The sequence below is a fragment of the Calidris pugnax genome, unplaced genomic scaffold, assembly GCF_001431845.1.
Source record: "Calidris pugnax isolate Ruff unplaced genomic scaffold, ASM143184v1 scaffold32, whole genome shotgun sequence".
In the NCBI taxonomy this organism is placed as follows: domain Eukaryota; kingdom Metazoa; phylum Chordata; class Aves; order Charadriiformes; family Scolopacidae; genus Calidris; species Calidris pugnax.
Genome location: NW_015090783.1, coordinates 2,216,784 through 2,237,999, shown reverse-complemented (window position 1 = coordinate 2,237,999; position 21,216 = coordinate 2,216,784). Strand labels below are relative to the sequence as shown.

Genomic DNA, 21,216 nt, shown 5'->3' with positions numbered 1-21,216 from the left:
ATTGTGAAAACAAACTTGCATTTTGCTCATAGATAATTAACCACAGAAGCAGCTTTCTGTAATTTAGTTGGGAAATGTCTTATTTCAGCCTATAAGGTAGATTGTAACCTCATTGATATGTATGTTCTCTTCCTCCCTTCTGTTGGGATTTATTCCAGTATATGATTGATGCACAGTTCCATGAGGGAGGTAGCTGCAATTCATGGGCTGCCAGGGAAACTTAGAGCTAAAGTAGCTCAATTCAAAAGTGGTTTTCAGTTTGAAAAGCCTTTCTAAGACAACTTTTGAAATCATTCAGTATGATTTTTTTGGGGGGGTCCGTTTTATAAAAAACCACAAGGTTCTTTCTTTGAAATTGCTTTCTGTTTTGTATTATGAACTCAGTTTGAAGGAAGAAAGGGTTCAAACCAAAGTGGAATAGTTCGGTTAACCCACACTGTGTTTGCGGTTGTTTCTTAATTTTTACTTGTAAACTTTTTTCATTCTTTCCATTTTATGTCCCAAAGTGGGACAATATGTAGTTTTTCAAAGTGTCACTTTTTAACAAAATGGGGAAGTTGTTCTACATCTGCTACTAAGAAGAATTTCAGGATGTTTTTGTTTCTGTTACTTCTATATCTTGTTTCAATCTTCCTTATCATTGAAGATTCTCTTGAGCTGGAAGGCATCCTTAGTTTGTCTCAGTTGACATCATGTTTACAACCAGACTGATAAAACAATGAGAAAAAACACTGCAATTACATTCCAGCTTAATTTTGTGGTTTTGATCAGTAGCTGCTTCAGCAGACCAAAAAAACCAGTTGCCTGGCTAAAAACACAGAGCTCTTTGTTACGATTTTTTTGTAGTAGGAAAGCCATTTTGATGATGGGTGCAGTTGATTAGCACCTTTCCTTTCACTGATTTGTTTTGTTGTTGTTGTGTTGTTTTGCTTTTAAAAAAGAGAGCCCTAAACCACTTCAGCATTCATGACTCCATTTCGTTTCTCAAAAATGCACAAAGGCAGTGGAGTTTTAGTGGCTGTGTTTCACCTTGAAGAAGAAATTGATTTCATATCTCCACTGGAACGGGCATATGTACTTATGGTATATGTGTGTGTCTCTTACCTTCTAGTAAATCTTTAACATCATGGGCACAGAAGTTGAAACAAAACCAACCAAAAAGAATAAATGCTGAAGGAGGATGTGTGAACTCTATGCAAGAAAATGAGCAAGCAAAGAAAATACCACTTGAGAATGTAAGTCTCTCTTTTTATTTTATGATGTTTTTCTAATTTTATTCTTGTCACCTGGTATTTTTTCAGTGTTATAGTATGTTCTGATTCAGTATGTGCTTTCATAGTTAGTTTTAAGCATTTGAGTAGTGGTGTTCCCATTCGTATGTTTAAAGTTTATGTGGGCAGAGTTTACTTCTTGGATCATTCTATACTTACGTATTTATTTTGTCTAATTTTATTCCTTGCCTAATTTTTGTCTTTATTTACATAAGTGGCACATATTCTCTCCTTAGAGAGATTGTAGTCACATTCTCAACTGAAGCTTCAGGTCATGGTAACTTATTGTGCCCTATAATTTGTAGAAGGAAACCTGGAGTTGAACCCTGTTATGGTGGTTGGCATGCATAAATTCCATAACAAATTTTTGGAAGGATCTTTTATTTTAGCTGGTAGTGTCACTTGTAGTAGACAGAACTCTTTGCGTCTGGAGGCATTAGCCACTTTTTCAGGACAGATAGTATTCGTCCAGATTGGAATTTTAAATTGTAGGGATTTTTTGGTTTAGTTGGATTTGGCTTTTTTTTTTTAGTGTTCTTAGCAGTCTCTTATGCTAAAATCCAAACTTTTATATATATATTGTTTTTATTTTTATTTTTTGTATTGTTTATGTAAGAATAAAACATTCTTTTATGCCTGTGTATGACTATGATTTGGCTAAATTGAACTACTCCAAGCACAGTCACAGCACTAGTTACTAAAAGTAACTGACCCACAACAGACATTTAGAAAATCTAATTGGCTCTTTAGAACCACCTGTAGTACTGCCTATTGCTGTGACTGCTGTATTGCCTCAAAATATTACTTTTGAGAAGAATTTGGTGCCTTTCCCCCCGCATTCTTGAGTTAATGATTGTGTATGCACACAAATCTGATTATCTTGGAAAGTTTAATCACACATAATATTTCTGATCCAAAAGGACGTTATGCAAATATTGTAAGTTACATCATACACGTAACTATGAAGTTTTAGAATTACTTTCAGTATATTAATTGTCACAAACCTCTCTCCTTATGCTATTTTTAAGGAAATAATTCCTGAAATTCTGTGAATGACTCCACCTACAAGAGAATAGGAGACCTAGCAAATATGAACCACTTAATTCAAGGCAGGGTCTGTTTTCTTTCCTGTGGTCACTTTGGGGGTGATGCAGAGAGGGTAAGAGCAGCTGGTTGGACTTGCTGTCTTGAGTCTTCTACTGTCAGTGGAAACAAGATGTTACTTGGGGCTATTTCAAACCAGGAGTTAAATTTATCTACTGTGGGTTGTCACTTTTCTCTCTGAGCTTTTGAAAATACCTTTATCTTTCTATTCCTTTGTAAGAATTCAGTTGATACCCCTTCATTTTCCTTTCTTCCTCCTTAGGCAAAGGAGAATACCTAAATAAAAACATTAAGAGGGACAAAATAGCCTTGAGGTGAGATGGTACTTCATGCAAAAACTTGAAAAGCTTTAGTTCTAAATTTTTTTTTTTTCTTACTTACTTTTGTTAACTCAATGGTTACTACCCTGTTATAGTCCTCAGTTGTATAAGCTGTGTCAATTTGCCAAAGGAGCATGACTGTTAAGCTGCTGTAGTGCAACAAAAAGCCCTAGGTATGCTCCTAGAGAGGAACAATGCAAGACAACCATTTTAAAGCTATCTGCCCTTACTCAGTTGCTCTTGTATCGCTGTGTTGTATCAATGACACGTCTTCTTTTGATTAAAGAAAACGAGAATTGTAGCAAAACTTAAATTATGTGAATTATTTTCCCATGTATTGGTCAAAGCTATTTCTCTAATGAGCTAGGGAGGTTGCTTAGAAAATTTGGAGTGATGAAGAGAAGGGTAGGTAGTATCTTGTCTGTTTGAGATGATGGACAGTGTTTGCCTCCAGATTTGTGGTAGGTGGAGTCATAACAGCTGAATATAAGAAATTCCAATCTTAGGATGATATACTTGCATCTTCTAAGGAGCAAGAAAGTTTAGATGAATGTCTAAAATACGTATTTTTCTAACAGTTAATCTCAAAAATGCTCCACAAGCATGACTTAGAAAATATTGCTATATTTTAATTATGTGACTTAGCTCAGTTCCCCTTTTGACTCTGGTTGCCTTAAATATAAAGTGCAGTATAGGTTTGGATCGTGCTGTATAATTAAATGTAATCTCTCTACTTAAAAAGACTAATAAAATTTACTTTTTTTTTTAAACTGTGCACTTGTTTGTTTTCTTTTTACTTGCATGGCAATTTTCCTTATAAATCTGTTTTTCCTTTGTAATTTTAGACAAACCTTACTGATGCTGCTTTGTCGCATTACACTTTTTACCTCAGTCAACCAAAGGAAAGTCCTAATTCCTTAGTGTCTGAAGCCTCAGGTATAGTTAATTTCTTGTACTTAAATTTCCTTTTCTTTTGAATTCTCATTTAAAAAAATTTACTAGACTGCATCTCCAGTAACGTTGGGGAGGTGAGAAGGGTTTGAGCACCGACAGACTATTAAACTCTGATATAGCATAATTCTGCTTTTCTTGCTCTTTTGTTTGAAGCTGATGGCAGCTCCTGTGTGTCACTGCTGGCAGATGTAGGACATGCAGTGGTTTTTTCTCCGCATTTCTTAACATTTCAAAGCTGAGCTTTATGTTCGAAACTGCTTCATAATGTAATTACTATTAAAATCATGGTGGGGTATCAAATGAATCTTTCAAATATTAGCATTATTTGTCTAGTAATTACAGGAGTGCATGGTAATAGAGACAGAATTCCTGTAAACCAAGGGCAGGATTCAATAATTGTGTGAATTGGCAAGCAAAAAATAATGCAGTGTGTAATGTGCTGATTATTTCATTGGTGGGGGGAGATGTTTGCTTTTTGTGTTTTGGTATGGTTTTGCTCCTGTTGTTTTGGGGGTTTGTGTGGTATGAGGGGTGGTTGCTGGTGGTTGTTTGGGGATTTGGAGTTTTTTGGGGTGGTGGTGGGGGTTTGGGTTTGTTTTGGGTTTTTTTGGTGTTTTGTTTTGGTTTTTTTTGTGAAAGCCAAACAACTAATTCATATATTTTGATTGTAACAGGGTGAACTCATGTCAGTAACAAACAAGGGCACAGAGATGCAGCCCTACAAACTGTAGATTTATTGCTTCTTCACAACCCATTGAGAGAGGGACACACATAAGAAATTGAAGTGGGATTGAGACTGTATCTGTTCCTCTTGTGCCATCCCTTTTAGTCCTGGTGGTCTGTTTCTTTGCACGCTGTAGGATGCTGCTGAGTACCAAACCACAGAGTTTGTAGTTCTGAGTGGCTGTCTAGGATTATTCCATGGGTAACACAAGTTTTAGGTGCTATAACAGAATCAGTAGAAATATAAAAGTTTGTGGTAAAGGAGGATTTGTTCCTTGAACACCAAAGAGTAAATGTGTCTGTTTTCACTGATTTATAGCTTTTGTTACTCATGCTGTGTGATGTAATACTGATTATGTTGCTTGAGCTTTGCATTGAGACTTTTGTAACTTCTGATAACAAATGCTTTAGTGAGATTCTTAAGCAATAGATGCAAATACTTCATACAGCATTCTTGTTAGCTGACAAAGTAACATTTTACTAATGGATTTTGGGATTCCTGTTCTATAGTCATGAACTCAGAATTTGTAATTTTTTTTTTCTTTAATTTTTTTCTTCTTATCAGGACTTTCTTACTGGAAACTAGATGAAAAGGAGATGTATCACTCCTTACCAGAGAATTTCAGAAGTGAGTTCACTGATATTTTCTCCACAAAAGTGTCACCAGATCAGGTAAACTTTATATGTGTTTTAAAAGTTGTCTTAGAGTTGCTTGTCATCTTCATTTTTTTCTATGATGGAAAGAATCAGCCCTCCAGAAGCTAACTTTTCTCTGAGAACTCTTTTGTTAGCTCAATATTTTGTATTCTGTTTTTTCATTATTCATTTATCCTCCCTAAAGTCACTTGGAATATGTTGACCTTGTTTTGTCATTTGAAAGAAACTGTGTAGGTGGGAGATGAAAAGAGACTAACTAGTATATTAAAGGTGTATGTGCCTCATTGAGGGCCCTTTTTTAGATAGGGTGCATTGAGTAAAGCCTTATTCTGTTCAGAACTGATTCATTAGCTAAACCCACCCCACAACTTGTTTATCTATATTGGGGATGGAGGGCTGCATTCAGATAAACTCATGTTGCAATTTTTCCTGTTGAAGTTGTCTTCTGCTGATGAAACGAAGCCATCATCATTGACGGATATTTATCATAAAAGGCAGAGGGAGAACAAGCAGCTGCCAGACCAGAATTTGATGCTGCCTTCCCAGTCAAGTCACCCACCAGAGGTAATATCAATTTCCTTACTTCTCCTCTCAGTTTGAAGATACGGTTACAGACTGGTTTCACATTAATTGGCCCCTGCTGCCACCTCCAGTGTTATGCTGGAACAGCAATTTGTGCAGCCCTGTGATGAAGCAGATCGGGAAGGGATCCAGCAGAAAAGAACCTCTAAGAATACCCTGGGTAAACGGCACCTTTGCTGCACAACCTTGAGGATGGCGCAGGGACGGATCTGCTTACGCTGAGGCTGCAGCTGATGAAATGCATGTGGAACTGCAGTCACAGGAGCAGAGTTTTCTTACTCCTTCCCACAAGACAAGTTAATTTCACTTGTGAAACTGAAGAGGGACAGGTTGTAGAAATATTCTTTATCATGTCTGTTTCTTTGTACAGCTTTCAGTCTTGTTCAGAATCCAGTAATGATGGCTGCTGCATGACTATCTTGTTCACATAATGTATGAAGTGATTTTTTGTATCTGTACAAAGTTATTGTTTCAACCTCAAAGTAGACGTCATAGTATTTCTAGTTACATAACTGAAATTTCAAAGGTTTTCTAGGTAGCTACTGATGTCTTTTATTCTTAATGGAAACTTAGAAACTCAAGTTGCAAACGATGGGAATATGTATGATCATCCAAGCTGTCACAGGTCCCTTCATCTTGCTTGTCACTACCAAATGATTGTACTAATAGTCAACTTAATTCCTGCAATATATTATATGGATTACTGATGTCTTCAGATTAAACTCCATTTACAGGAACAAAAGTTAAATCACAATTATTTTTTTTTTTTACATTATTACTTATTTCCTAGATCTTGACGTTGGACCCAACCCTGCATATGAAACCAGGGCAGCAGAACCCAGGATGCTGTGTTTTCAAGATTCCTGAAGAGACTACTCCTTTTTCTCCAGACTCTATGGCGGAGCCCGGATTTTCAAGTCATTGTGACACAGACTCTTTTTCACAGACAAGTAATTCGTCTCAGTTAGATGATTCTCCAAAATATCCTGCCAGCAGCAGAGCTGTGCATTTGGACCTCTGGAGAAATCACCCATTCCAAAATGAAACCAAGACCAGCTGTCCTTTTCCAATGGCATATACGGATGCTAATAATGATAATTCAGTCAACACTGAGGAGGAAGAAACACTGACTCTAACTCCATCTTCTGTTACTCAGTGTGCTGACAGCAGTTTGCCAGAATATAGTCTTTCAGTGACATCTGTTGAAGATCCTGTGATAATGTCAAAGTAAGTAATTTTTTTTCTTTTTTAAAAGCTGTAGAGTTGGTGAAGTGAAAAGAAGTGAAACTTAACCATACTAGTAAAACAAACAAAATATTTGAGTTCTGTTTTCTTAGAACATAGCTGGATATTGCTGCTTTTTTCCCCCCGCTTTTTTCCCTCCCCTGAAGTACACATGGCCTATAAGCATAACAGTCATTTTCTACTTCTTACAATTGTCTTTCTTCAGACCATAATGTTTAATCTTCTTTAAATCATGCTATTTAATCTAAGGCACAATATTTATGCTCTGTCTTCCATAGATGTCAAAGCCTTAAATAGAAGGCAAAACAATTTTCTATGTTTTAATGCTTTGGTTATTTGTTTTTATACGTTAAAATAAAGATACATGCTTCCTTCATAGGCTGCATGAGGGAGTTAATTTAGGCGGAGAACATCAAAGTTGTGTGGGGATTGTGGTTTCCTATTTGGAGTCACATGGTGGGAGAATTTCAGAATTACTGCACTTAGGAAAAATGAGTACCCCCCATTTGCTATTGAAGCTCTCACGATTTGCACATGGACAAGAAGAGGTGGCATATAGTCCACATGGAGGGGCTTTTGATGGGGTCATGGTTTCAAGACAGTGCAGTGTTTGGGTGTTCCTAATTTAATTTTACATGCAGAGTTTCCAGTGCGTAGCAAAGGAGAGAAGAGAGTATGTATAATTTCTCTATATTGTTATTTATATGCTGAGTTCATTATGTGGGAATGAATACAGCAATGCATGGTCATGTGGATAGCTGGAAATTTTTTTGTTCTTAATTTTGAAAATAGGATTAGGCAGAACTTGAGGGAAAAACACGCTCGACACATAGCTGATCTACGAGCTTACTATGACTCTGAGATACAGAGCTTAAAACAGCAGCTAGAGGCAAGCCATAAAAATGCTGCATCTGAAGACTTGAAGAAAATCAATCAAAATCTTGCTGACAGGTACTGTTTGTCCTCACTTGTTCTCGTCCCCTGTTACATGGCTTTCTTTCCACTTTAAAAACTGAGTATGCTTGTTTATAATCTTGAAAAGTTTATGCTACTCTTCAATTCTGAAGATTTCATGCATCTATGACAGTAATATTTTCCTGTTAAATATAAATTTTGCGCTATTTAATGCAGCTGTTTAAGATCAGTTTAAAATTATTGGTAGGCAGCAAGTGTGATGTTTGGACCAGAGGTCTCATTTGACCTGATTTTTCCTGATGCCAGTGTAAGTTTTGCTCAAGAAAGGATGGCAGGCTGAGGCAGTCCTCAGCAATTGGCAATGGAACCATGTCTGTTGTAAGAGTGCTCACCTGTCACACTGGTGAACATCATCCCTCTTTAGCTTTCCTGTCAAAACCACAGATGATACAGGCCCAATCTTTAATTCATTGGTAGCTTTGTACAGCCAATTTGCCAATCAGTGCTCTTGGACCAAATCTTGCTACTGGAATCTGTGTGCCTCATCTATATATTCCATTAGATGTGGCTTGAATGTTTGCTATATATAGAAGTTTGATGTGATTTTTATATCATTATTGCCAGTCAAAATACTTAATATAAATTTAGACAGCTAAAATGCTTCACAAAATTTATGCCCCTCAGAATAATTGAAAAAGTGTGTGGGTAGTTGGGGACTCTTTTGTACTTATCTTCCAGCGCTAGAGTGTTCTAACTATTAAAAGTGACTTCTGAGCAGTCATTTATTGAGTTAAAGTAGCTTGCGATATGATTTGAGTCATTAATTATCACACAGCATCATCAATTAGCTGAAGTGGAGCTCTGCGCTGGTGCATCTCAGCTGCTTTGGGTTCTGCAGCTCTTATGCTCCGAGCCATCTGGAGTCCCTGCACGTGTTCCCAGTTTGCTGCTTCCCCTCCATGGGCACCACAGCCCTTCCCAGCAGGGAAGAGGAGGTCACAGGCCGGGCACCCAAATTTGTGGGGATGCTTGAGGAAGGAAAAAAGGCTATAAAATGTAGATATATTATTTGAAAATTTCAACAAGTTTTTGTGATCTGTATCTTCCAAATAGGTGTGACCAACTAGATGCAGCTCTGAATGAAGCAAGTGCTCGCATAAAAACCCTTGAAGATAAGAATAATATGCTAGAAAAGCAAGTGGTAAGTATATATTCTTAATTCAAATTGCTTTTTAATTAAAAGGGTAAGAGAATGTACCTGTTCATTATTAGGTTGATGTCTGTTTCCTTATCTTTCTTTATTAATTAATTTATTTCTTTGTTAATTTATTAACCTTTCTCCTTAATATATGACATCAGCCGGTATGTTACAGTGGTCACTTTCCTGGCTGAGTTCCTTAAGACTCTCTATTTGAATCTACTTTGATTATGAACTTCCTTTCCAGGTCATCAGGGATCAAACAATGTTTAAGAGTGAAATATTGTGATGTGTTTATGGTGTCTCTCTTTAGTTTTGTTTTTTTTTTTAATTGATTTTCGTTTAGTTGCTTTCTCTTTGATTTCTTATTAGAGCTGTTAAAAGCAAATCTCATCTGCATGAGGGCACAAATATTCTAAGTATATTTATAGTCTTTCTGGCCAGGTCAGAGCAGTTTGCTTATGGCTGCATTTATTGGTCAAAGAACAGGACACTTTTCATGGAAGTTAGAACACCTGGAGAGACTAATCCCTTTCACCTTTTTTAGACATTTTTCTGTGTTGGGAAGCAAGACAATCAGCTGGGTCCCATAAAATTAATATAACTTTTAGGGTTTTAGTCTCCTTTTTCATTCTTTATACATCACAGAAATGAGCAAAAATCTTGTTTAGTTCCTCTACAGATGTACTTTTTCTTTTCTGTTTAGGTGATTATTTTTTTAGATTATGCTTTGTACTGAAATTAAAAATCTGCCAGGCAAGCATTATGGATGGGGTATTTTTCTCCTACAGGCCGATTGGAGAGAACGCTTTTATGCAGTCAGTGATACTTCCAAAGTTTTGCAAGAACGTATCGAAGAAATGCGCACAAATAATAAAGAGAAGGATAACACTATCAGTCGACTGAAATCGAGGCTTAAAGATCTGGAGGAAGCATTTGAAAAAGCTTACAAGTTATCTGATAATAAAAATGCAAGGCTAAAGGAAGAAAATAAAATGTTCCAAAACGTAAGTAAGAAAATGGGCAATGGTGTTTACAGTTGCACAGTGTGTTACAAACACAGTCCTGGGTTTTGTAAAACTGCACAAAGCTTACCATTGTAAAGTCTTAATGCACAGCTAAAAGAACAGATATTATTCGGCTGACTGCTTAGTAGGCAAGGTGTTAAGTGACACTATGATCCTAATAGATATTTGAAACCAGGTATTTAATGCAGCAAGTGTGTACTTGATGTGATAACACTTGTCATAGTCCATCTCGGGTATTTTCTTATGCACTATGAGTTCACTTTATTTTTAGAGGTATTATAGGAAAATATTTTGGAACAAGCTATTCTTTTCCTCTCAATCTTAGTGGGAATGGACTGAATTTCAGCCAGGCCACTGCTCAAGCTTCTACTGCTATGGTTGTCTCCTCAGGAGCTCCTGATGTATGGCTTCAGACTGAATCAAAAGAATTGTTCCATGATTCTTCAGTAATACCTTCATAGAATGTTTAAATGGATTTCTGTTTTGCAAAATGGGCATTAGCTGGAAAAGCTACTTTATGCTTTAACTCCTTTTTACAATTAATATTTCAAAATACAAAGTCAGCTTTAACAAGTCAGTGAGGAATTTTACTGGTTTGTTCTGGTCCTTTAGTTTCTTTAGAGATAAATAATTTGAACACTAGAAATCTGTTGTGTGAGCCTCTTGTCCTGTCTGTAACTTTTTGTTCCAATTGGAAGATGCTAGAACTTAACAGATAATACTAAAGTACATTGTGTATCCCCTGTAGTGCTGCTGCCTGTGTTAAACAAGCAGTTTAGATGATTTTACAGCAGTCAACAAAACTGTTAATTGTATATAGTCTCATTGTGGGTTTGTGTGTTCATTTTTTGTGTGTTTTTGCTTTAGCTTTTAGGAGAATACGAGTCCCTTGGAAAAGAACATGAAAGAGTAAAGGTAAGTATGTGCTAGTTAATTGAAAATACCAAACATGCAAAATATGTGATAATGTGCCACAGAATTAACGTATTTTGAAGAAGATCAAACAAAGATCCATATTTATTTTAACTGGTAGGTTCTTACTGTATCTTCAATTCCCAGGAAAATGAAAAGGAGGGAGTTTGGAATGTATTATTTTCCAGTCATAGGCAGTAAAAATGTTGTAAAGTCAAAGCCAAAGAAATGTAATGGACTTTACTTTCAAATAGGAAGGTGTGTTTAACACGTTGTTGGCAAGACTGATGTAGAGTTACTAATTTTTCTTGTAATACACTTCTGTAGTTTCTAGGCTTTTTACTTTTTTTCCTTGTGTACTTGTAGGATACACTAAATGCAACTGAAAACAAATTGCTTGATGCAAACACGCAGATTTCTGATCTGAAAAGGTAAATGAGAAACTGTCTTATTGCTATTTTAACAATATGAAATATAGACTATGGCCTAAACATTTACTCCTAGATTATGAAGGCTGTCTATCTCGCAATTTTAATTACATCTTATGAAGCATTTCACATTATTTTGTTACTCTGTATACATTGTAAATATCTTGTTCTTTCAGGATAGGTGTTTGTTTTTTTTCCTGCTTCCTCAAACACAGCATTCTCCAGTGGGATGTAATTAATTGCTGCCTTTCTGCTGGTTGTCACTCAGCCCAGCCAGGCCACTGCTCAAGCTTCTACTGCTACGGTTGTCTCCTCAGAAGCTCCCATCTTCAGCTAACCAGTCTCTGCTCTGGTTTTGAGGAGCAAGGATGCTGACAGGAGTTTGCTGTCCAAGATTATGTCTCCCAGGCATGAGTAAAGGACAGAAAGACATTCTGTGTATAGAGCAGGGACAATATATCCTGTAGATGTCCCTCATGCTACCTGTATCTATTTTTTGCTTGGGAGACCAGAAACCCATTGAGCTTTATACTTTCTGGGTAGGGTCTAGGCAAAACGTATGTGACCATCAAGGTGTTTACAGTTATAAACGTATCCTCTAGTTCAGGATTTCTCAGCCACTCCGTGTCAAGGGTGGCAGACAGCACACTGGCTCAGGAAAGTCTGGAGGGGTGGGAGGAGAGGACATCTGAGAGGACTCTAGGGCAGGCATTGTAGAACTGTAAAGAGGTGAAGTTCCACATCATTCATCTCCCTTTGAGCTTCTTCTCTGGGTATATTCTGTCATAATTTCCTTTTATGTTTTTGTATAAGCAGCTGAAACCCAGATTGCTAGGAAGATTTTTTTGCATGTGTGATTCTTGATGATTCTTCTAGAAATGTGGCTACAAGTTTCACCTCAAAAAATTCATCCAAATATCATTGCCACCAAGCCTTAACCTGTGCATAGTCTTCAGCCAAAGCCAGAAAAATAGCAAATGTGGTCCTTGGAAGATGTCACAGTTCTTTTCTTTGCTGCTCAGATCATCCAGTTTTTCAAGAAGAACAAAAAGAATGAATAGAAAGAATTTAAGAAAGGAATAGAAGGAGGCCTTCTGGAATGGTGGAGTTACCTGAGTGACACACAGGAGAAGGAGCCACTCGTTAAAACCAGTCAGGGTGGAGGAAAAACGTTCTTGTCTTGCTTTCCCCAACCCCTCTGTGTTGAGTGCTTTGGTCCACAGCAATATCTCCTGGTCTTGTCTTTCTAGTTAGGTTACCTAATTTATTTAACTCGGAATTCCAATACATATTTATATACGTATTTTGATAGATAGATAAAGACGTAGTAGTTGCTCTTGTTCTTCTGCTTCACCCAGGATATCTGAATAAAAATGAGTAAACTCTAAGTATTTCTTAGGTATCTCTTTTATGTCTTTTAAATCATCTTATGATGCATCTTTGCTTCTTCCACGTTAGGACAATTTCAAAACTTGAAGCTCAGCTCAAGCAGGTAGAACATGAAAATACGTTGAAACTGCGCCATATTACTGAAAGTCATTTAAGAACCCCTTGTGCCAAGTAAGTAATGTTCTAACAATGTGAAAACAGGTCATGTGTTTTAGAATACTTTTGAACATGTTTTGCTAAAAATTGTTAAAGACAAAGATGTCTGCCTATAGGCTAAACTGGATTAAAAATGTGATGTAATCCAGGGACTTCACATGCCAAAAAATTATTAAAAACAAATAAATAAATTGGATAATACATGTGTGACTTGGCAGACTGTCTCTAGTCTTCCTAAGTCAGTGTTTGATAGGTCTCAGTTGCTCAGGGATTCCCATGCTCAACAAAGATCTTGGGAATAAAATCTAATAGCCCAATTAGACATTAGAAGTCTTCTTTGTGTGATTGATTTGAAAAGCTGATAACTACATTTTATGTTTCTAAATATAGTTTGTACAGGTATCCTGAGAGTAGAGTGGAAGTTCAATTAGAATGTGTACTCTAGTTGGAATTGCACAAAATCACTCTCAGGTCATCAACAGTGACTTTTTCTTGTTTTTTGGTTTTATTTTTCTAATAAATGGCAAAAGGAAAGCTGGGTCAGATGCTCTGAAATATTGCAGTCATCTGTGTCAACACTTTATTTCTTTTTAATATTATATTTTTACTTTACAAACATGTTTTAAAAAAGTTTTTTTTTTCCATGGTATTTATGAGTTTATTGCATATTTGTTATTGTTTCTGTTTAACTAGAGTAAATAGCTGGACTTTCTTTTTTTTTTTTCCCCTTAAATTAAAAAAAAAGAGAAAAAAATTCTGAAGCCTTTAATAATTTTGATGTTTTTTGTTCCCACAGTAAGTTGGCAGCTCCTGATGTCAGCAGGCGAAAGTGGTTGATACCAGGAGCAGAGTATTCAATCTTCACTGGCCAGCCTTTGGAAGTCCAAGGAAGCCCCAAAGATAACAGATTAGAAGAAACCTATATTCCTTCTAGGTGAGTTTTTTTCCTTCAGCCTCCGCTATGATGTGAAGTTCTAAAATACTGAATTTCTAAAAATAGTCTTATCCAAAATTGACTAGATACATATTTCCAGATTTTCTACTTGTTGAGTTCTTAAAAAAATGCCTTGACGTTGTTGATGCTACACAATTCCTTACAACCAAAACAACCCCCTTCCTTCGCCAACCTGGTATGAAGCAACAAGCAGCAGCCTTCAGTACCTTCCTTGAAATACCAGAAAGCTTCACCAAATTTAACTCACACTGTTCAACTTTAGATTCTTGAATTGGCTATTAGACGATCCTCTGAGGTTCTTGGCTGAAATTAAAAAGCACTCTTAAAACTCTTGGTTTGAGGACTTTAAACCTCTAACTAAATATCTCCAGGTTTTTGTTTATTCAGCCGGTATTTGGATATATTAAATAAGGTAAAAAAACTTGATCCTTTTTTCTCCTCCACCGCCTCACTTTCTTTAAGGCACCATTCTCCTCCTGAGAAAGATTCCTCACAAGACGACTCTTCAACAAACACAATAGAAAACAAAGAGAATGCGATGTCAGAAGCACCAATTATACAAGCCTTTAAAGAACTTGAAGAAGGAAAAGCATTTAAAGATTGGGGTACACAGACAGAAAAAGAAGATACATCAACTAGTAACTTTTATTTTTATATTCCTGAACTTGTGTTTGCTGGCTTTTCTCTGTTTGCATGTCTTGGTTTTGTTATTCTCAGCATTAACATCCATCAGGCTTGAGTGATGGGATAAAAACAGTTTTAGCGTGCAAACTTGTGGAGTTTTCCTAAGAAAGTTCAAAATAATATTGCTAAGTGACTTGTTTAAAATAGAGGGAATGCAAAGGTTGCTGTTAGGTCTCATGCTAGTGAGTAGTTAATGTCCTTTTTCTAAGAATATCTCACTATTTATAAACAGTTAATGGAGTCCTAACAAAGCTCTGTCTGGCTCTACATCCATTTGAGTTTTGTTCTCATGAGGTTGTACCAGAATGTTACGAAGAGAGCTGGTGTGTGTGTACTGTAGGACTGCACTGAGGTGTTCTAACAACACTGATTTAGGAAGCCTTTTAATTAGAAAACGTCAAGTCTTTCATAAAAGCTTATATTCTTGTTTCAGGCAGGTACTCCAACCCTCTTTCCCAAAAGATGCTTTTGTCCTGCTTTCCACTGTCTCTTTATTAAATCAGTGTTATTTAGCATTGTTTCTCCCACATCTCTCCCTTTTTAACACGCTAAACTATTTGTTTCATTAATATGATGAGCATGAAGTGAGACTTGAGCAAAACAGCACAAATGTGTTGAAGTGAGGCAGACAAAGTGCAGTCTTTGTACACTGAAAGCTGAGTACAGGAGAATATTTGTGAGTTCTTGTATTGAAAAAAGATTGATTAATATAATAACTTTTTCCTCTTAATTAGAAACATCAAATCGACGTCAGACCGTTGGGTTTGTTGAAGCTTCTTTAGTTGCTAACCGATCCCCAGAGAAAGGAAGAGACCAATACAGACCGAAACGGTACGGTTCTCCTTGTGGCCAGAGGTCATCGTCCCTTCCTCCTGCAAACAGGAAATCAAACACTCCAAGTAAGTCCTTTCCTGAAGTTTGGTTTGTCTTACTCAAAAAGTAGAAGCAAATTATGGAAGGCTGCTCTAGAAAGGAAAATGAAGACAGGATTTTTGTATTATTCTAAGAGAGTCTGAAAATAACCCCTTGTCTATAATCATAGAAAACGTGAGAGTTCTGAGTTTATTTTCATTTTTCTATGGTGCGATGCACTTTTCATCTAATTTAAATAAATATATAGATGGCTTTGAAAAGCATTCTTTTAAAATGTAAGCATCTGATCACACGAGTGGGAGATACTGCATTGGGAGAAGTTTTAGGTAGTTAAACGTACTTTGTCTTTTGCAGCAACAAGAGAGATAATGTTGGCACCAGTGTCTGTGACATACAGCCCAAAACGATCTCCAAAAGAAAACCTCTCTCCTGGATTTAGCCATTTGCTCAGCAAAAATGAAAATACAGTGACAAGGTACAAGTTTAATGAATACAATTGTGTTCTGATTATTATTAGAGCAGCAGTATGTTCATGCAGGCTTAATGCTGCTCCTGCTGTTTCTTGTTCATTAAGTCCTAGTAAATGAGTCATGTGAAGATTTCTGAATATAAAGCTAAGTTTTACTTTTTAAAATTTGGCAAGAAAAATCTAGAGTGATTTCACCAAGATCAGACGTTGGTTTTACTATTGGCACAGCATTGATCAGTGACAAAGAAGTGATAGAATTGTTTGGTGGAGTAAGTCCAGATCCACATGCTGCTTACCAGGAAATATAAATAAAAGTTGAAAGTGGGATGTACCTGCCTGTCGTGGCACTTACAGACATGTTAAAAAATACATAAACTGAGCTTTCTGCTAACTGTACTAGATGCTGTGGTTTCTATAGAGATCTTTGCTTGGCAAGGCCTGTAGGGTTTCAAAGAACATACTTAGCTGTGAGATCTAAGTGCAGGACATGCATGAGGAAGAAGCGTGTAGCACCGCTCTGCTGGTTCTTGAGGGTGCCAGCATGGGAGCTCAGCGTGTTTGGGAGTGACAGCTTGGTCTGCTCCTGAAAGTCGCATAAATGAGGTATTTTGGTGTGTGCAAGCGTGTTTGGGAGTGACAGCTTGGTCTGCTCCTGAAAGAGTCCCATGAATGAGGTATTTTGGTGTGTGCAATATATCTGGGTACAGTGCCATTAGCAGTCATCAGCAGACTTGCAATGCCTGTGGGATAGAAATTGACGATTTGTTTATTTAACCAAAAGGTGAAAGTAGAAAATAATGTATTAGTTGATACATAGTTTCTAACAAGTAACTGTTGTGTGCTTCCTGTTCCGTAGATTTGATATACTTCTAGATGACCTGGAAACTGGTCCTACGTCTACTTCACAGCACAATAACCCAAGAAAAAGGCTCCAGTTTCTCTCACTAGATGACACAGAAGGTAATCTGTCAAAAGTGGGGGAGAATTCTTCTTTATTTTTTTACCACAAATTCTTCCAGTTTGGTAACAACTGCTTAAATAGAAAGCCGACACTTTATGAAGTCCAACTATTCAAAATCTTCTACATATTATCATATTCCTGTACAGAGAAATACCATTTATACAGTATTTTATGTATGTGTGTGCATAAACACAATGGAACAACAAAAATAATTAAATTGAGAAAGAAGGGCAATATGTTTTCCTGTGCTTAACTCAGTTATACAATGCATATATCAGTAGGGTCTATATGAAGATGTACATACTCAGTCATACTAATAGAATTCTATTGCTAAACATTGCATAACATAGAGTAAAGAGCAACTTTAATAAAGCCACTTTCAGTTTTTTTTAAAACCAAAAATAATTAAATTGAGAAAGAAGGGCAATATGTTTTCCTGTGCTTAACTCAGTTATACAATGCATATATCAGTAGGGTCTATATTGTGTGTGCATAAACACAATGGAACAACAAAAAATAATTAAATTGAGAAAGAAGGGCAATATGTTTTCCTATGCTTAACTCAGTTATACAATGCATATCTCAGTAGGGTCTATATGAAGATGTACATACTCAGTCATACTAATAAAATTCTATTGCTAAACATTGCATTACAGAGAGTAAAGAGCAACTTTAATAAAGCCAGTTTCAGTTTTTTTAAAGTGATTGATTGAATTAAATCTTTTCTCACTTTTGTAATTCGTGTCACAATGTTCTGCTTTTGTTTTTATTAATGCTTTTGTTTAGACTACTGTTTTGTGGTGATATTTAGAAACGTTGTACCCATAAAAGTAATTTTACTAGTTTTTCCTTATTTGCACAGTTCAGTAATTTGTTTGTTACCAAAAAAATGTGCTGTGTTATAAAGATCACTTGAAAGATGACCCATACAAATGTTTCACATTCTTCTGAGAAGTTTGCTGAAGGCAAGCTAAGGAGGCTTTGCTAGTTGCTGTCCTCAGCTTATATACCTCCAAGATCACACTCCTTTTCTTCTTGTTGTTTATTTGTCTGTCCTGTGTAACACCTTCAGATGATTGCAAAACAAATAAAAAGACCCTTATTTTGTTGATAGGAAGGCAGCATCCAGGTGTCAGGCACAGCTCCTGTGCTGAATCCCTCAATACTGGAATGAAGAAGGCGGCAGGGCGGGACGAGAGGAACATGGCACAAAAATATGAGCCAGTTCTATCACCTTGTGAGGGAGACTTCAAGTACGCAACGAGGATTACGACTCTGGCTGAAACAGAGAGGCTTTTTGATGAGCTGACTCAAGAAAAGCAACAGGCAAAGATTATTTTTATTATAAAGTTGTGATGAAACATAGTTGTATGAGTGGTGAGGGCTGTAGCTGTATAACTGTGCAATGTGTGGCTGAAATTCACTCACAGTTTCTAGGAATGTGCCATTGTCCTTCCCTGCTCTGCTTCCCATACTCCAGTCCTTTTCTCTCCCTAACTTCATTAAAGGAGAGTCACTTTACTGTAAACACAGTGTGGATGGAAGAGCTGGAGTGAATTTACTTTCTTCCTTAATGGGCAATGTTTTAAATTGGCCTATCAAGCAAGGAAGGTTATTCTGGCAACTAAAAGTGCTCTCTTCAAAATGATCCTAGAGATGGTCTGCTTATGAATGTTAACTTTTGTATCAGTTTTGCATGGCACAGTATTTAAGAGCACTGGATGTGTATCTGTAATCTGCACACATCATCTCTCTTTCTGTAAGGTTAGTCAGGAAGGTTTATATTGGCTCTTGGAACTATAATTTACAGCTGAAGTATTTTCTGTTATTAGATTGAGGCTGCATTGAGTCGAATACCTTGTTCTGGTGGAAGAATGACCTTGCAAGCAAGATTAAATCAGGTGAAAAAGCTTTTACATATGACTGTTCTCTTTAGTTGCTCTTCCACAATTTGAGAATATACAGTGTATATCAAAGTTATGCTATATAACAAGTGCAATTACTATGGGAGTTTTTTCCACAGCACAGAGTTGTTCCTGAATACAGCTGAATTCGGAATCTGTCTGGAAGATGGTTCTCTAGACTTTACTGCAGACGTGCCAACCTTTGATCCCTCCCCACCATCACAAACTGACAGCTTTTTTTGTGTGTGTGTATGTATACATACATAAGTGTGTATACATATATGTTCATACTACACAGTGTATATTCTGCATAAGACTGTCTATATCTTCTATTTTTTGTACATGGGATGTGTTTTTCCAGGTTACTACAAGAATAGGCTGCCCTTGTGGTAACGCTGAGAGATAGATAAAAGGCAATACATTAAGAAAATACAGTGACTGTGAAATAGATTCCTGCAGCTGTAGAGAGGATGTTATGCTGTAGAAGAAAGTGCAAAGTTTAGGTTTCATTTGTTTAGTTGTTTTTTGTCTACTTGAAAGTATAAAGAAGAAGAAAAGAAGGCAAAAATAGAAGTGTAGGTAGAATACAGGAGAGTGCCCTCTTGGGAAAGCTCTGCAGACTCTTCTACTAAAACAATGGTCTTAAAGTTGTGTTTTAGAGGTCTCTGCAAAGCCTACAACTTTAGCGTTTCCTAAGTTGTAATCCCAGGGCTTGTTACCAATTTATCAATTTGAAAATAAAAGTGCATTTTAGTAAATCAATACTGCCCCTCGCTGCAGTGGTCTGCTGTTTCCTAAAAGTGTCTCCCTAGTTATCAGCCTGTCTTAATTTGTGTCAAGTTTATCTTATGGAGTTTCATAGGTCACATCAGGGAAAAAAACCCAAAATACCTGAAACAGTTTAAAAAAAAAAAAAAAAGCCAACAACCCACAAATACACACCCAGACATAAAAATCATACAAGTTTGTAGGTCTGGCTGTAGTTTTTGGGTGCCAACAGGATGCTAGTAACGTGTTAAAAAGGGTACCTAGTAGGAATAATAGTAATTTCTTCATTTTAAAAGCATAATTGGATTTTCTTGTATGTTATTATAATCCTTTTTTTTTTTCTTTTTCTTTAACTGTTTCTTTTAGGAAGCCCTGGAAGATCGCTTGGAAAGAATTAATAGAGATTTGGGGTCCATACGCATGACTCTGAAAAGATTTCATGTTTTACGTACCTCTGCAAATCTTTGACAATTCTCTCTTGAATGCAAATATGCTTTCTTTTTTTTTTTTTGTTTGCACTAATATGTAATGATGCACTCAGTAAATGCAAATTGTTTTGTATTTTTATAAACCCTCAATAGTAGTTTTACAACCATGTTACCCTTTACAAACAGCAATATTTTGTACTTCAAACAGCCACCTATATTTTAAACATATTTTTGTTACACTTGAGAAAGCGATGTTTATCCTGTATTGTAATATTTTTAGAAATATTAATTATTTTTAAATAGTGATATTCAATTTATAATAAGAATAAGAAACTAAAAGGCAGCTTGTTTTCAGAAAATGATAGTGTTACCCTTTTGCACTTCGTTTTCCTCACCATTTTATAAATATTTATGGTATGATGTAAATATTAGCCAATAGGAAATTTTGAACTTTAATACAAAAAGCAACATGAATTACCTGTGTTAAAGATAACTACTGTTATGCGATAAATCCTTTTAATTTAAACCTTGTAACGTGTATATTTTTCATTGTGACGAAACTGTGAGCAATACTTTGATTAGGGCTGGCTGGCTGCGAGTCGGTCTGTGTTTTGCTGGCTGCGTTGGGGAAATATTACTCTGAATTATTTGCTGTCTCCCAACAGTTGCTGTGAGTAGTGTTTTGATACTACCAGTACCAGGATTCAGGAGAGTGACAGCAGCCACCCTGTCTCCCAGCGAGCAGCTCCGCTCCAGCCGACGCTCCAGGACTGTAACTACTTCACCCAAGTTACCGTTTTAATCTGCCAGACTGGGGTTTGTGCCAGTGTTCTGGTCCCATACATTTCCAAACCAAATCCGAGCTGTATTTGTGAACATAAATATATTTTTCTTGGTGAAAAAATACGTATTCGCTAGTTGGCATCTTGCTGAATTACTGTCCAACATTGATATTTGAGTTTGTATTTTAATATTAAATAAATGTTTAATTAGATTCTTTCCTCCTGCCCAAGAACAATAATAGGTTCTGGGATATTACATCAGCGATAATGTAGGTTTTAATCATATTGTGTGCTTCAAATTCTGTCCTTGTTCAAGATGTTTGGCCACCAATGATGTGATTATAGGGCCAGAATAGCTGTCATAAAGGAAGCTTGTGAAGATCTGATTCTAAAATTAGAGTGCTGTGTTTTAAGATATTTGATGAAGAACTGTCCTACCCATGCACAGTCTTTTTAAAAAAAAAAACAACACCCTATTTTTTGCAGCCACTTCTGCCCTGTGGGTTCTTT

At 36.5% G+C, this 21,216-nt stretch overlaps 1 protein-coding gene across 5 annotated transcripts in view; it reads left to right on the top strand.

Moving 5' to 3' along the window:
- The window catches only part of MPHOSPH9 (M-phase phosphoprotein 9), a 32,411-nt gene extending 11,493 nt beyond the window's left edge, over window positions 1-20,918 (top strand). For all 5 annotated transcript variants that reach the window (XM_014964821.1, XM_014964802.1, XM_014964810.1 and 2 more), the window contains 19 exons: window positions 1,112-1,235; window positions 3,541-3,631; window positions 4,938-5,044; window positions 5,468-5,593; window positions 6,402-6,838; window positions 7,649-7,807; window positions 8,885-8,972; window positions 9,761-9,976; window positions 10,865-10,912; window positions 11,276-11,340; window positions 12,796-12,897; window positions 13,679-13,816; window positions 14,300-14,475; window positions 15,256-15,420; window positions 15,749-15,869; window positions 16,720-16,823; window positions 17,939-18,150; window positions 18,657-18,725; window positions 19,863-20,918. In XM_014964821.1, coding sequence (XP_014820307.1) covers window positions 1,112-1,235; window positions 3,541-3,631; window positions 4,938-5,044; window positions 5,468-5,593; window positions 6,402-6,838; window positions 7,649-7,807; window positions 8,885-8,972; window positions 9,761-9,976; window positions 10,865-10,912; window positions 11,276-11,340; window positions 12,796-12,897; window positions 13,679-13,816; window positions 14,300-14,475; window positions 15,256-15,420; window positions 15,749-15,869; window positions 16,720-16,823; window positions 17,939-18,150; window positions 18,657-18,725; window positions 19,863-19,964 — 2,650 coding nt within the window. In that variant the 3' untranslated portion in view covers window positions 19,965-20,918. The remainder of the gene's footprint in view (window positions 1-1,111; window positions 1,236-3,540; window positions 3,632-4,937; window positions 5,045-5,467; window positions 5,594-6,401; window positions 6,839-7,648; window positions 7,808-8,884; window positions 8,973-9,760; window positions 9,977-10,864; window positions 10,913-11,275; window positions 11,341-12,795; window positions 12,898-13,678; window positions 13,817-14,299; window positions 14,476-15,255; window positions 15,421-15,748; window positions 15,870-16,719; window positions 16,824-17,938; window positions 18,151-18,656; window positions 18,726-19,862) is intronic.
- Window positions 20,919-21,216: the final 298 nt, after the last annotated feature.